This window comes from Hyperolius riggenbachi, chromosome 3 (assembly GCF_040937935.1).
Source record: "Hyperolius riggenbachi isolate aHypRig1 chromosome 3, aHypRig1.pri, whole genome shotgun sequence".
Taxonomy (NCBI): Eukaryota; Metazoa; Chordata; class Amphibia; order Anura; family Hyperoliidae; genus Hyperolius; species Hyperolius riggenbachi.
Genome location: NC_090648.1, coordinates 167,861,031 through 167,877,649, shown reverse-complemented (window position 1 = coordinate 167,877,649; position 16,619 = coordinate 167,861,031). Strand labels below are relative to the sequence as shown.

At 44.3% G+C, this 16,619-nt stretch overlaps 1 protein-coding gene across 4 annotated transcripts in view; it reads right to left on the bottom strand.

The window, feature by feature from the left end:
• Nucleotides 1-391: 391 nt before the first annotated feature.
• Nucleotides 392-16,619, bottom strand: part of LOC137561217 (eukaryotic translation initiation factor 3 subunit J-like) — a 31,049-nt gene continuing 14,821 nt past the window's right edge. For 2 of the 4 annotated variants that reach the window (XM_068272474.1, XM_068272476.1), the window contains 3 exons: nucleotides 15,779-15,870; nucleotides 15,580-15,691; nucleotides 392-1,180 (listed from right to left, as the gene is read on the bottom strand). In XM_068272474.1, coding sequence (XP_068128575.1) covers nucleotides 1,128-1,180; nucleotides 15,580-15,691; nucleotides 15,779-15,870 — 257 coding nt within the window. In that variant the 3' untranslated portion in view covers nucleotides 392-1,127. Of the gene's footprint in view, nucleotides 1,181-15,579; nucleotides 15,692-15,778; nucleotides 15,874-16,619 lie in introns of all 4 variants that reach the window. The other 2 variants (XM_068272473.1, XM_068272475.1) reach the window with 1 other exon arrangement.

Below are 16,619 nucleotides of genomic sequence, written 5' to 3'. Positions count from 1 at the left end.
AGTACGTCACAGGGATTCCTGGTGGTCTGCACATGCACGCCCCACCAAACTCCGGTGTTTACACTTGCTGCATCGCCCATATACTTTTATTACCCCAAGCACAGTGCCTTAAAAGGCGATGCTTGCGGTAACGTGCTGCAGCCCTTGTGCTTAATACCTCTGGCGCACTGCAATTGACTGTGAAAAGTCTTCATAGACTTTTATTGCTTATGCGGCATCTTGCGGTAAAATAGTGCAAAGCAATGCAGGTTTTGACTCCTAGTGTAAAAGGGGCCTAAACACTGAAGTTACTCACAGTAAGTCCCAAATAGGGACTAGCACATAAAGCGAGTTTAGTTGTGGTGGAAATTATTTTTTGTAAACGTACTAATGTTCACCATTACAATTGAGCTTTTAGTACATTCTTTTATAAAACTTGTGTAAAATCCATACAATATTTTAAAACTTTCATGAATGGTTTACTTACATACATGTACCATACATACAAAATATGCATCTATCACCAATCTGTGCGACAATTCAGAACAAGAGATGCATGTTTTACATCTTGGGTTTGCATCTAAAGGCACATGATGAATAATGTTAATTTCGATACATTAGGCAAAAGATGCAACCAGTACACTTTGGAAAGTTCTAGAAGTCCAAAGATTTTAACATGTAGGAGAAACAGTATCACTTGTCCTCTTAACAGCCCATATTGTGTATTTTTTTTCTTTAACCTGTACCAGGCTGTTTTATCTACCATCTTTATTGTAAATGGTCAATTAAACTTTTGCACAGGACACAATGAAAACAGAGAAATGAGCCCCGTGTGTTTTTAGAGAGAAGAGCCTGTCTAATCCCCCCTCATCTGTAAGTAATCACATGAAGTCATCACAGCAAGTGTGTGTGTCATAATCTGACACTCCTGCTGTAATAGTCTAAGGACAGCTTTTTTGAGGGAGGAGGTGGAGCCTGGTAACTTACTAGCATGGTTTTTGATTGGGATATAAGAGGGAACCAATGCAGACACAGAAGATTCGGCACTGCTATCTACACGCTTGACAAAGGCATGTCCCATGGCGCTTCACCAGGAGTTCCTCTTTGCGGCCCTCGTCCCTGTCGCATGCAGTATTGTAATGACCTCATTAGACTTGCCGCAGCATTCGTACGTCAGGCGTTTGTAACTCCTTTGGACTACCTGTAAATGACATAAAAATCTAATTGATGTAAGAAATTAATTTTCCCCATGAATGGCATTATTAAAACATGGCTTATTGCAATATAAAGGAATACAGTAGAATCTCATTATAGTAAACTCTGATATAGTAAACATTTGGCTATAGTACATTTAGTCCCCAGACCAGCGCCTCTATGACTATACACTGTATGTGCATTTACTATAAAATGATTCTACTGAACAACAGAATATATGTTGGAAATTATCTATCTGGCAGGTAAATCTGACAGAAAATCTATTGCTGGGCATACACTGCTCGATTCTCCCGCTCGAACGATACCCTGCTCGATTCCGCAGGCGTTTCGCTTATATTCCGCTCGTTTTTCTTATCTTTTTCCATTGTGCGCAATGCAGAATCGAGCGGCGAAACGATCGGGCGGGAGATTATCTATCGATTATCTATCGAGCCATCTAAAACAAAAGATTTTATAAAAATAAATGGTATCATCCTGATTCAGAACTCCTTGCTTAAAGGGAATGTACCAGTAACGCATTGAACCAGTAACGTGTAAAAATGTATGTGTTAATGTTCCTGCACTAGCGGGAATGCGTAAAAATTTACGCAATGCGGCCCGCCGACCTCCGAGGTCGGCAAGCTGCCAGCGGGGGACTGGAGCAGCAGTGGGTGACTACGAGGGCACAGGATGGCTGCATGGGGCTGGTAGAAGCCCCAGGTAAGTGAAACTCATTTTTTTTATTTTGCTTGAACCTTCCCTTTAAAAAAAAGACAAGATAAATGTTACTCAGAACAGCCACTGGGTGGCAGCAAACCATCGATATAAATCAGACAAATGTTTGCCTGCTTGAGAAGAATCTGCGATAAAGGAGGAAACTACAAATTGAGATAAAACTGGCAATTCCTAAAGCTACATACACACGGGGCACAATTGTTCCCCGTTGCATGGCCACGAGACCAGGGAGCGACAGCTCCCTGGTGGCGACAGCTATGTACACGTCTCCCAGAAAGACAGAGACACGGCGGAAGCTGTCTGTGAATGGAGCATCCCCCAGCCGGATGCTCCATTCACTTGCATTGGGTCTCCTGTCGCTAGTCCGCATACACACACGGACTAGCGACAGTTGCGGCGACAGCTGTTGCCGGCGATTGAACAAGTCAATCGCCTGGCAACAGCTTTGAGTAGCGACGGTTCGGGGCGCGCGCGTCATACACACGGGCGACCTGTCGCCACAACACGCGCGTGCCACGTGGTTGCAGCGACAGCCGTACCCAGTGTCTATGAGCCATTAGAGTTGTAAGGTAGGAAACTTTCAGCTTTGGACAGTGCAACCAAAAATGACCCCCGAGGATCCCAGTGTTGAGGCTTATTTACCATACCAATGTGTTGCTAAATGAAGCGACCAGTTAAATACAGTATATGTACACTACCTTTCAAAAAAGTCACACCCTCCCAATATTTTGTTGGACCGCCTTTATGTTTGATTATGGCACATATTCACTGTGACATAATTTCGATGAGCTTCTGTAACGTTGCAACATTTATTTCTCTTCAAAGTAAAAAAATGTTTTCATCTTTTTATTGAACTAAAGAGAAGATTTTTATAACAATCGTGAAACAGCTGTAGTCAAGGTAAACTGAAACAACATGAAATATAACATAGAGGTTAAAGAGTCAATGCATACAGTAGGAGGACATAGTGTACGGGGAAGACTTAGAACTTTGATTTGGGGACCACCCTTGGAGTGGTGTAATTTAGGTGGTACCTAGGGGAGGGCCAAGGCCTGGAATAATCTTGAAGGGTCGTTGGGAAGACCAAACAGACCAAGGTCCCTATATGCTAAGGAATTTGTCCAGTTTATTAGAGACTGTAAAGGTGATGCGCTCTAGCATACACATTACCTGAAGCTTGTGGTCTAAGGATTACATGGTGGGGTGAACCTTTCAATGTTCAGGTTATGAAAGCTTTGGAAGCATTGCAGACTTGGGCTATAAAGGCACTGAAGGGCTTGGGTAGGCCTAGCTTATGTCTGTGTCTATGGAAAAGGGCAGTCCAGGGATCTGCAAGTATGGGGATCCCAATACCATCTGAGATAAGCGTGAACCATGTATGCCAAAAGGTTTTCACTGCAGGGCATCACCACCAGCAGTGTAGCTGATCGGGGATCTGACCACACCCCCTAAAACAAATATCAGCAGATAACATTCTCCATTGGAGGAGCTTACAGGTGTATGGTACGGGTCGTAGAGAATCTTACATGAGCACTCTTTCAAGATGTTAATTGAGGAACAAGCCATACTGATGAATATAGATTCCCAGACCTCAACACCAACCACAAAATGAAGCCTGTCCAGACATTTACTCATTGCAGGGGTGAGATCCTCTAAGGTTTGATACCACACGAGAATACATGTCTGAAATTAAAGCTTTTTTTCATTTTCCTACTCAATAATTCACAATCTCAGGTTGTTGGCGCTTTATAAATACAATAAATAAACGACTGATAAAACGTACCCCTTGATCAGCATATACAGTACCTAAAGAACTCTGAACTGACTGGCCAATTGCTGAAAAGCAAAACTAAGCTGGTGGGGGACTGGAGGATCGTTGATTGACGGCATGGGCACAGGGCGGCTGCAGTGGGCTCGTAGAAGCCTCGGGTAAGTGAAACTTTTTTTCTCATCTGTTTAGGTTCACTTTAAATGTTAAACCTCATTGTTCCAAAGTACCATTTTAACATGAAAAATTTGGTGATGCTTAGATTCCCAGAAGCCAGATTAAAAACAATGCTTCACACTACCTCTGGCATTGTACAGAAGCCAATCCAATGAGAGGCCAGATCTATGTGAGGATCCGCTCGGCTGCCTGCGCAGGCAGGCAGCTTTTTGACCACTGTTCAGGTCTGCATTCTCCAGGTCTCTGGAAGAGAGACCTTTTGTCAGTTTTGCAGCTTGCTGCTGCTGAGGAATTTGCATACGTTGGTCATGCAAATTTCCTAGCCACATCCTCTGGAGGTTTGTACTATAAATACCATGTGATATCACAGACCTGGGCTGGTCATAAGGGTTTGTCCTGTGAAACACTCCTGGAGTGTCAGCTTTGCTCATTGTTTGAAGATTAGCCTAGAGTAATTCCTGGGACTGCACTAGGCAGGTTCCCTAGTGCAGTTAGGATTGCATATCTGTTTTGTTTGTCTTTTGCGATTGTCCTGTCCCAGCGGTGGTCGACAGGAAGTCGTTCTGATCTTTGTTCTTGGAGTATAGCTGGAGCAGCGGTTGCTACCAGCTATCTCATCTGATCTGTCTTGCCTAGATCGCACTCGCCTTGCGCTAGTGCTGTGGATCCGTCTGATCTCCATCTCTCTTGCTGTACTTGGATCGCACTCGCTCTGGCGGAAAGAGCACTGGATCTCTCACTTATTCCTGTTTTCGTGTATCTGTCTTGTCTGCTACGATCGCTTGCTGGAGGCTCGGTGAGGTAACCGTTAAGCAAGCGCTCACGTCCTCTGTTTCATGTTTGTCTTTCGGTGGTTAGTTAGGCGTGCTTGTCTCTGTTGTGCTTAACACGCGGAGACCGCGCAGAAAACGCTTTCGCTGTTGCGAATGAGTGCAGTGTTCAAGTTTAGTTAGTGTTTGTTATTTTCCTTATGTTCTCATTGTATGATTTGCTGTGCCTTTGCTACTCTCGTGCTCTGCCTTGCTGTAGCCTTGTGTCACCTCTGGCAATCGCCTCTCTCGCGATTGCGTTCCTACTTCATATCTGCTGTTGTGTGTGCACCGTCGCGGGTTGGCGACTAGATTGGGGCACATACATACATTCTATCCCTGTGCTCATTCTCTTTCGCAATTGCTTCTCTTGCGATTGCGTTCTCGCTTGGTTTCCTCTGTTGTGTGTCCGCCGTCGCAGGTTGGCGGCTAGATTGGTGGACTTGCCCTGCATTTCTTCCCTTCGTGCAATTCCTGTCTGGCGTCTGTGGCAGGGCAGAGGAGCTGTTCCTCTGCACTCCACAGCTCCACCTGCCGACAGCAATTTCCCTCTACAGGTGCGTTGCACCTTTTGCTGGGTTCTCTCAAATTATACGCTTGTGGAGGATTTCCGCAGTGTCAGCGCTGACCACGGAGAGAATTCCACAATCGTTACAATCTAGTTTGAAGACCAGAGCATTCAGCTACATTATGGTAAATGCTTGTTGATAGCATTTTCAGAGTAAAGTGTGAGCAGATGCTTGAAAAAGATATTATTTATCGTAGTTCTCTCCTTTTACTGCCAACAATGTATGCATCAAATGCAAAAACACTTTGTATATGGCATATTGTGAATATTTCCTTTGCAGATATTGTTTTAAAATGAATAGTATTGTACAAAAGAATTGATGTATTGTATACTCATGGCCACAAGAGGGCAAAATGCAACAAAACAATCACAAACAAAGTCTTGCATGCAACAACACTCACAGGAAGACTTTAATTTGACTTTGAAGTGTTGATAAAATATCAGTATTCTTCTTTGAAGCCTTACTCTGTCTTGAACTATCTCTGCGGCCTGGAACCCACTGGAGCGATTTTGTGAGCGTTTAGTGAGCGATTCAAACCGCTAGCGATTTCCCTAAACGCTCAGCTAATGTTAATAGATGGGCCAAATTCCACTGGAGCGACTGTGATCACCATATCGCAAAATGCAGGACATGCAGCAATTTTAGCTGTTAGCAGTTAGCGTTTCTGCAATGTAAAGTATATAAACACTGGCATAATCGCTCATCAAAACCTGCACAGAGTGATTTTGCTAGCGTTTTGAAGTTACTGCACACTGTAAAATAATTAAAATTACTTGAAAGGACCAATCAGAATTAAAAACGCTAATCGCTACACAATCGCTGGCAAAAACCTTGCACTTTTTAAAATCACTCCCAAAAACGCTCATGAAATTTGCTTACAAAACGCTCTCACAAAACGCTAGCGATTGCGATTAGTGATATCGTTTTGTAGTGGGTTCCAAGCCTGCCTCTGCTCTTGGTTGAATCATGCAAACCTGGCCCTTGCTTGTCTCATTAATGAAACTTGCTCATTATTTTGTGAGGCCTGGCAGATCTCTTGCTTTCTTCAGTCCCAATGCCCCAATCTCCTCCACAGTCTTCACCTTATGTGGCACGTCCCTGCTCAGTCGAGCGATGGCCAATCTCAGTTACACCCAAGCCCAGCATGCAAGATATTGGAACAGACATGTTAGAAAGCAAAAGTAGCACCAGAACCCACTAGACAGATACACAGGCAAGGGATAACCAGGCAGTCCAGGTTCTTACATGTATGGCAGGTGGCTCTTAATCAGGGAATGAGCAACATGCGTTATCCAGACAAGCCAAGATTCATACACAGAGAATCAAATCCAACGTCAATACCAAGGGATAATCCAAAGAGTAGTCGGGTACAAGCAATAGGTTGGTGCAGGTAGCAATCTGATAACAGAGTCAAAAGGCAAAGCTAAGGCCGTACACAGTAATCCACAGATATAACACCCAGCAGAGTAGCACAAGGTAACTATCGCAATCACGGGCAAGGATACAATTATGAGAGCAGACTTAAATAGAAGCAGAGGATTATGGAACCAAAATTGTCTGTTCCTACGGTTCTGCAGCCAAGTCTGCAATACCCATTTCCAGCCAATACAAGTGCCATCTGAGTGCATAAGACAAGGTATGAGCTGCACATCCTTACCTACAGAGCCTGTGAGCGTGCATTGCCTTTGGAAGCTGGCTACATGGGCCGTGAGAACGATCAGGAGGTACGTTCCTTATATATTTATTTGATGACTCCTAATGTGTTTGTTGAAACTGTAGTTTCAGTTCTTTCATTTTGCCAGCTTGTTCCCATACTAATGTACAAGCAATAATCCTGTATTTACTGAATGGCGTTTTCACTGCAGTATTTCACATTGGTCGCTAGTTAGTTTCAGACAGAGCATATTTAACTAGGAAATTAGATTCTCCATAACTGCATTTCACGCTTTTACTCCTGGTATTTATTCATCCTATGCTAAAGCCTCTTTCAGATGAACAGCTGAACTACGCACTTGTGGTGCAGTTCAGCATTCTGTCTGCCGCATTGGTAACACCTTGCGTGACAGCGCTTAACACACAATGACATTAACTGGAGGCAGAGAAACACTACATGTCACTTCAAAGCACGGCTGCAGTGGGGTTTCAGATGTGACTCCATGGGCGGTGGGGGTTGGGGGGGGGTCAGTGCCTGTCCACTACCATTGCTGAGTAATAACATGCACTTGGTCGATGTAGCAGCCTTCAGATGCCCGCTTGAAAGAGGCCTTGTTCATTTTGAGGCTGTGCCTGTTATACTTCTATATTTTTATGTTAAGTATGAATTTTCTTCCAGCTAACTGAATCTGAGCTGACATGGAAGATTCCAGTTCCTTGACCAATATGTCCATTATCTGAACAATAATCCCAATAAAAAAAACTAAGCATTCACTTCTAAAGCTAGGCACAGATGAGCAAGGCTGGATTTAAACTTTTTGTATCCCTAGGCCTAGTATGTTGTAGCTTGCCATTCAAGTGCTGCAGCCCCCTCCCATTCCATGTACAGCCCCCTCTACAATGTGTATCATCCATGTACCATAGCTGCTCTATTTCACGACCAGCTCCCTTAGGCATCAGTTTCCCTTTTTATGTGTTGCTCTCCATTTCCAACACTATGGAACTCCCTACCTCCCCCATTAGGGTTGCCCCCTCCAACAATTAAAGAAGGCCCTCAAAATGCACCTTTTCACTCTGGCCTAGCCCCCCACCACTGGTGCTCTAAACCCGCAGCTGAACTCTGGTCCCCTACCTTTCATGTCCCTTCCTCTCCCTCTAGATTGTAAGCCTTCGGGCAGGGTCTTCCTCCCTGTGTCTCCTACCTGTTCATGCACCTCCATTACTGTACACCCATCCTACTATGGATCTGAGTGAACTCAACTTGCCTAATCTTCCTACACCCATCCAGTGACTAAGCATTTCCTGTACTCATACTGATGATGATCTGGCTTGCCTGTATTCCCTTATTGCTGTATGTCACCCTTAAATGTTATCAGGAACCTTAAAGAGAAACCGAGGTGGGTTTGAAGAATGTGATCTGCATAGTGAGGCTGGATCTGCCTATACAACCCAGCCTCTGTTGGTATTCCAAACCCCCCTAAGGTCCCCCTGCACTCTGCAATCCCTCATAAATCACAGCTGTGCTGTGAGACTGACACTACAGATGTAAACACAGCAGCACAGCGCAGCTGTGATCTATGTCTGATTTCAGAGTGCAGGGGGACATTAGGGGGGTTTGGAATACCAACAGAGGCTGGGCTGTATAGGCAGATCCAGCCTCTGTATTCAGATCACATTCTTCAAACACACCTCGGTTTCTCTTTAAAGGGGCACTATGGCAAATATTTTAAAATTTAAAATATGTGCAAACATATACAAATAAAAAGTATATCAATCCGCTTGGAAGACTGGGTCATAATCGACTCACGTGCAGGGCCGGATTTCTGGAAAGGCCACAAAGGCCTTGGGAGGCTGCAGACCAAAGGGGCACCAGAATATGAAAGAGGGGTTATTACATATAAAAGTGTAGGCTGAAATGCATTTATTTATTTATTTATTGTATTTATAAAGCTCCAACATATTACGCAGCGCTGGACATTAGTTAAAGGGACACTGGCGAAAAATTGTAAAATTTAAAAAATGTGCAAACATATACAAATAAGAAGTATGTTCTTTTCCAGAGTAAAATGAGCCATAAATTACTTTTCTCCTATGTTGCTGTCACATACAGTAGGTAGTAGAAATCTGACAGAAGCGACAGGTTTTGGACTAGTCCATCTCTTCATAGGGGATTCTCAGGGATTTATTTATTTTCAAAAGCACTCAGTGAATGGCAGTTGCTCTGTCCAACTGCCAAAAAACTGTGTAGCGAGCAGGGAAGCTGGCCAGCATCATTGTTTAAATCCTTTTCAGGGAATATCTTTATAAAGAATAAAAGTCTTGTTGAGAATCCCCTATGAAGAGATGAACCAGTCCAAAACCTGTCACTTCTGTCAGATTTCTACTTCCTACTGTAAGTGACAGCAACATAGGAGAAAAGTAATTTATGGCTCATTTTACTCTGGAAAAGAACATACTTCTTATTTGTATATGTTTGCACATTTTTTAAATTTTACAATTTTTCGCCAGTGTCCCTTTAACTAATGTCCAGCGCTGCGTAATATGTTGGAGCTTTATAAATACAATAAATAAATAAATAAATGCATTTCAGCCTACACTTTTATATGTAATAACCCCTCTTTCATATTCTGGTGCCCCTTTGGTCTGCAGCCTCCCAAGGCCTTTGTGGCCTTTCCAGAAATCCGGCCCTGCACGTGAGTCGATTATGACCCAGTCTTCCAAGCGGATTGATTTCTCCCCGATCAGTTTTCTGATGATCGATTTCTACACACTGCACAATTTCAGCAGAAATCTATTGAGCAGCAATCAACCTCAAGCGCTGGGCAACGCTATGTGGCCATCGATCCACCACTGCTCCCCCCCGGCCTGCTGTTCCCTCACAAGCTCTCAGGCCTCATTCACACCTAAAATCGAAAATGCAAACGCAAGCGATTTGCGTTTGTGCGCTTACCCCCCAACCCCCGGCGCTCCACTGGTAAAAGCATTTTTCTGTGCGCTTTTCCAGAGCGATTTTGTAATTCTCTCCCTGACGCAAGTCACAAAGTGAACTCTTTGACCCGGAAAAGAATAAATACAAAAACGCGAACACAATCGCCGCATAAAGCGGTTTTGTGAGCGTTTATCGCTCTTCCTATACCTTCCTTTATAGTACAAACGCCCCCAAAATGGTACAGATACCGCTTTGCTGAACGCACAGCGCATGGACCACGCTGATAGGAACCGTCTCATAGAGATTCATTGCACTAGCATTTTGTGGGCGATTTTAAAAATCGCCGGCGCTTGAAAAACGGCCGAAAACGCCCCTAGTGTGAATGAGCCTTCACAGAGAATTTCCATTATGTCTGATCAAATGTCCAATCAATAAACTGCCCAAGATTGATTGAAAGTGAATTTATTAAATAAGTTAGAGACAATAGATGTCCTGTAGATTCAGTAGTGATTGAAAAGTAATTGAATCATCCAGAAAATCGAATCTCGGCTCTGCCTGTTCAGTAAGCCAGCACCTATTCAGTAGGAGGCCTTAGGCAAGTCTCCCTAACACTGCTACTGCCTATAGAGCTCGTCCTAGTGGCTGCAGCTCTGGCGCTTTGAGTCCGCCAGGAGAAAAGCGCAATATAAATGTTTGTCTTTTGTCTCTTTAGAAAAAATGATACATGTGTGCCAAAAGGAAAGTCTATGTTCTCTGCAGTCTGGGAATCTGAACAAAATCACTACCATCAGTTGACAAATAGTTGTACTTTCAGTTGTACTTTCCATGAAGCAAGGAGACAAGCACTCATTAGGAATATACTATATGGGAAATAATTGACTTATCAAAGCACTTATAATTCTGTCTGGCCACTCTTATGAATAACACAACCCTGCTACACTGAATAACCAGGCAGGTGTTTCCTTTGTGGGGTTTGGAGTAACCTGATGCTTATTCATTGTGCAGATAAATGACACAGGAAGCCACAAAGCTAAAACCGGAAATGGCAGTGTCCACTTCCGGTCTGCGTAGTCTGGCAAACGTGTATGAACTACAATACTGGCTGAACAGAATGACTAATGCTTTGGCTGATAAATCAGTACATGTACTGTGTGTACTTGAGCTATGTGTTTAGTTATTCTGATATAAACCAGCAGGATAAAGTCATATCCCGGAGTGATTGTTTTACCTTCCAAGTTACAGTCATTGTCCCATTTAGCACTGGTGAGCAGCTGCAGTACATGTAGAAAAATAAAGGTAGTCCTTAAAAAGTTCTGCAGTGTTTTGCTAAACTGTGAGTAAGCTCTGTGCATATGATCTATATCTCTGACCTCAGTTTAAACTGTTCTGCGACCTTTAGTAAAGCTTGAAATGGATTGTTGTTTAGAATAATGTAAATGAGAGCGGTCCCTGGAAGCGTATTTCATCAGAGTCTGTCCTGTCTCTTCCTCCTCCTCCTCCTCCATCAGGCCTGTAACTGGACCCCAAGCAATCTCCTGCACAAATCGTAACTAAACAAAAGTCAAGCTGTTCCAAGAAGCCATCTCACTTTTATCTGGATCTAAATTTAAATCGGGATTAATGGTAAGAAATAAAAAATATTTGCTGAGGAATGTAGGATTCAGAAAAAAAGTACAAAGGACAGTAAGAAAAATATCCAGAGAAAATACCTTAATACAAGAAAGCTGATTTCAAGCTTATATAAAAGTCTACTGCTAGGTTCTTATGAAGAATTACAGAGTGAATCTTCCAACATCTAAAAGGGTACGTTTAGCATTGCTGCAAGACATCTGGGCTTGAAGAATTACGATAGCCGTAATAATGGTATTATCTGTTGCTCTCCATTCCTAACTCTAACGTCCCCCTCTTCACGCCTAACACAAACCTCCCCCCTCTTCACGCCTAACACAAACCTCCCCCCTCTTCACGCCTAACACTAACCTCCCTCCTCTCCTTGCCTAACACTAACCTCCTCCCCTCTTTACACCTAACACTAACCTCCCCCTCTTGACGCCTAACACTAACCTCTCCTCTCCTTGCCGAACACTAACCTCCCCCCCCTTCACACCTAACACTAACCCCCCCCCTCTTCACGCCTAACACTAATCTCCCTCCTCTCCATGCCTAACACTAACCTCTCCCCCCTGTTCACACCTAACACTAACCTCCCTCCTCTCCACACTTAACACGAACCTCCCCGCTCTTCACGCCTAACATTAACCTCCCCCCTCTTCATGCTTAACACTAACCTTCCCCCTCTTCACACCTAACACTAACCTCCCTCCTCTTCATGCCTAACACTAACCTCCCCCCTCCTCACGCCTAACACTAACCTCCCTGCTCTCCACGCCTAACACTAACCTCCCCCCTCTCCAAGCCTAACACTAACCTACCCCCTCTTCATGCCTAACACTAACCTACCCCCTCTTCATGCCTAACACTAACCTACCCCCTCTTCATGCCTAACACTAACCTACCCCCTCTTCATGCCTAACACTAACCTACCCCCTCTTCATGCCTAACACTAACCTACCCCCTCTTCATGCCTAACACTAACCTACCCCCTCTTCATGCCTAACACTAACCTACCCCCTCTTCATGCCTAACACTAACCTCCCTCCTCTTCATTCATAACACTAACCTCCCCTCTCCATGCTTTTACTCACCTGGAGGATCTTCCAGCCTCCAGCAGCTGTCTCAGTCCCTCGCTGCAGCCCCAATACTCCCCGTTGTCCCACTGACCGCCCATGAAGATCACAACCCCCGCCGGCAGGTAGGCACTTCTGTGCAGCAGCCTGGGTCCTCCATGTTGTCACAATCGTGTATTCGCTGACATTCGTCTAAGAGCCGACTTGCCAGTAGGGTCATGATCTTCGGGGAGCCCAGCGGGACAACGTGGAGGACCAGGGCTGTGGCGAGGGACTGATACAGCTTCTAGGGGCTGTAAGAAGCCCTAGGTGAGTAAAATCTGTTTATGCCCCCTTGCCTCGGAAGTCCTTTAAAGATACACAAAAAGAAAAGTTGGGGTGAGCAAACAGATAGCAATGGTTACTTGCATTTTATACTATTTTACTATAACGGTTTTTGGATTGTAGAATTAATTACCTGGGTTTCCATTTATTCCTATGGATAAATTTGCTTTGATATGAGTGCTTTGGATTACAAGCATGTTTCCAGAACGAATTATGCTTGCGAACCAAGGTTCTACTGTACTCCTTCAACCCTTTGACTATCGTACCCATAACAAATGCCTCGTCCACCACGCTAGCCACCTTGCTCTTTATAAACCAAGATGGATCTGAATTACATTGTAATGGTCTGGGGTGATTAAATGTTAGAATGAAACGTGTTCAATGCAAAGTAGCGCAAACTTCCGTAAATTGATTTAATAATACAAAATTGAAAAATATATATGGATAAAGTACGATGATGTTTCCAGGTGCAGTTATGGGTACACACTCCTATGTAGTTCCCTATGCTTGCATGCAAGGAGTTGATGTATTGGATCACCCAAATGGGTGGAGTCTTCAGGTTGTGGTGCGCTTGGTGAAGTAATTTAATGCTGTTATATTTTAATAGTCTATGAAGAAGGGGAACCCCTCAAAGACATGGTGTATGTTTTTTGATTAATAAACAAGTTCAACCCAATGGCGTGTCTTCTTTTTTCTTTATTTGCATTTAGTTAGATGGACTTGTTTTTTTTTCTCACTATTAACGCAACATGAGGCTTGAATACGCTCAGCGCGAGTGCTGGAGAGGCGGCCACAGTACTAAGTCACATCTGAGTATGGCCGCTGCCGTGCTCACATGCGACATGTCAGATATGCCCCAGTATTAGGTAATAATAATAATGATAATCCAAACATTTATATAGCTCTTTTCTCCTGTCGGACTCAAAGCGCTCAAGAGCTGCAGCCACTGGGATGCGCTCAGTAGGCCACCCTGCAGTGTTAGGGAGTCTTGCCTTGAACTCCTTACTGAATAGGTACTGACCCTAGCCAGGATTCGAACCCTGGTCTCCCATGTCAAAGGCAGCACCCTTAACCAGGACTCTATTCAGCCCCCCCTGCCCAGTATAGTCATAATACCTCCAGCAGTAGGCAGCCCTCTCACCAGTATAGATCGCCATATATGCCCCCAGTATTGGGTAGCCCCCTCCCCAGTATAGCCAGATGTGCCCCATTAGGTAGCCCCATTCCAAAGCATTTAGTCAGATGTGCTCCAATATTAGGTACCCCCCCCCCCCCCCCCCCAAACCCAGGCATCTATAGCCAAAAGACATGCCCTCCAGTATTACCCCCCCCCCCCCCCCCTCCAATATAGGTTCCCTGGTGGTGTTAGTGCCCCCCTTCCTGATATAGCTTCCCTAGTGGTATTGGTGAGGCCCCTTACCTTCATATAGCTTCCCTGGTGGTGTTAGTACCCTGCACCCTTCCCCCATATAACTTCCCTGGTGGTGTCAGTGGCCCCCAATATAGCTTCCCTGGTAGTGTTAGTGGCCACCTCCCTCCCCAATATAGCTTCCCTGGTGGTGTCAGTGGCCCTCAATATAGCTTCCCTGGTGGCGTTAGTGGCCCCCCGTTCTGCGCTCCCCCAACGGCAGCAGCCCTTAGGGGAGCGCAGCAGCAATTCTCTTAACTCCTCCTGGCACCTCCAGCGATTTAGGACCTTCTGTCTCTCCCTCACTGTTAGTTCCAGTGATCGGTATCTCACTCTCTACAAGTCCAATGTAATTACGCTACGCAGAAGGAGCAGGCACTAGAGTGAGCAGTGAAGGAGAGAGAGGAAGTCGCTCATCACTGGAGATGCCTGAAGGAGGAGAGAAAAATCGCTGCTTCTGCTGTCCAATACTTCAGTATACTGGGGTGGGTGATGCCAATAATTCTAACTTGCATGCAAAATTAAAGCAGACCTGATTTTAAAACTTCCTCTTTGCTCTATAAGAAAAGCAACATCATAATAACCTTTAAAAAAAAAACATTTGTTACAGTGGATACAAATCCTGCAATAAATCTGCAGTGCCTACTTCCTGCTTTCATGGAGGCAAACATAGGATTAACATCCTGTGTTTGCAAATTAGTCACAGATGAGGGAGAATTAGGCATGCTAAACTCTCTAAATACATACAAACTCTCTAGGTTTTCCTTCTTTCATGTGCAAGAGTTCAGGTCCACTTTAGGCCTCTTTCACAGTAGGACGTTGCAGTTTGATGTGACATTAAAGTCGCAACGCAAATTGCAACGCCCCCCCAAAAAAAGTCGCAACGCAACTTAATGCCCCGTTATCGTCGCATACAGTAGAGCATACAGGCAATGAAAACTATGTTTCCAAGTCATTACTGAGCATGTGCAAACAGTCCAACGCAGCTAATAACGTGTATAACGCACTGCATGCAGTACTTTCACTTAACGTGCAGCGTTAGTCACCAATGCAACGTGTGCACTGTGATGTGAATGGGGCATTGATTCTTCATTGCAGTGAGTTATTCTGCGTTAAATGTTGTTTTAATGTGCGACTAACGTTGCACTGTGAAAGAGGCCTTAATGCAAATAGTATGCAGGATGGAAGAGGGTCAATCAAATACATTTCCTGTGGATTTTCACTGGCCCAATCCCAAGTTGCAGATGGTTTGCAATAAATTTGCATGCATACTAGTATTAGTAGAATCTCACTGATCATCTCTAGTAATCAGAGAAGTGCTTTGATATTTCTGATTCAATGCTTTACCAAAAGCTTCCTTAGCCAACTCCAGGTCAGAGTCTTCCTGTAACTTCTTTAATCGTAGTTTCTCTGCAAGCTGCTCCTCTGGTGACAGTTCTACAGGTTCAGGCTCTTCTAACTGGAAACAATAAAGGACGCATATAAAAACCTCCAGATCCAATCAGTAAATGAAGTTTTCCCACCAGTGGTATATTGTATAGCTTACCCTTTTTTTAATCTCCTCTCGCTTCTTTAGTTGGTTCTTTTCTTTTTCTTTAATTTTTTCATTCAATTTCTTCTTTTCCGAAACTTTGGGTTCTACTAGGAAACGATAAGAGGTAACAGGGATTGAACCACGTAAGGACAACAGGCTTACACCCCCTAGTGAACAGGTGATTTTTACAATTCAGTGCTCTGCAGCTTTAAAATCTTGCTGCAGAGCCATAACACTGGGCACACAAATGACTCCCCCCCCCCCCTTTTCTGCCCGCCAACAGAGCTTCCTCCCTCCCCAAACTGTCCCCAGGGGGCGATCAGATGTTTTCCCCTCCTCTCATGGGCATCAGCCTATGAGAGGGACAGCTCGGAGAGACAGCTAATTGTCCCCTGTACAGCGCTGCTGTACAAAGGTAATTTTTTTTGTTTTTTTACATTTAACAGCCTGCAAGCCACGATTGCATCCCTGCAGGCTGATCACAGAGCTCCACTCTATCACTCAGCGGGGATGAGCGCGCATGATCCCTTGTAAATCTGCCCCAGGACTTGAGGCCTTTCGGCATTAGGCGGTTGGGAATGGGGTTAAAACTGAAAAAATTGTATTTTCATGCTTCCCTGTGGCGGGCTCAAACCCCATTCTCCTCTTCCTGAAGTGCTGCTACATCCATCCACTAACCTCTTACTGAACAAAGGAGAAATATGGCCATCCCCTCCTCCTTACTTCCTAAAATGCCACTACATTCATCCACTAACCTTTTTGAACAATGAAGAAATATTGCCATCCCCTCTTTCTTATTTGCTAAAATGCTGCTACATCCATCCACCAATCTAACTAAACAATGGGGAAATAT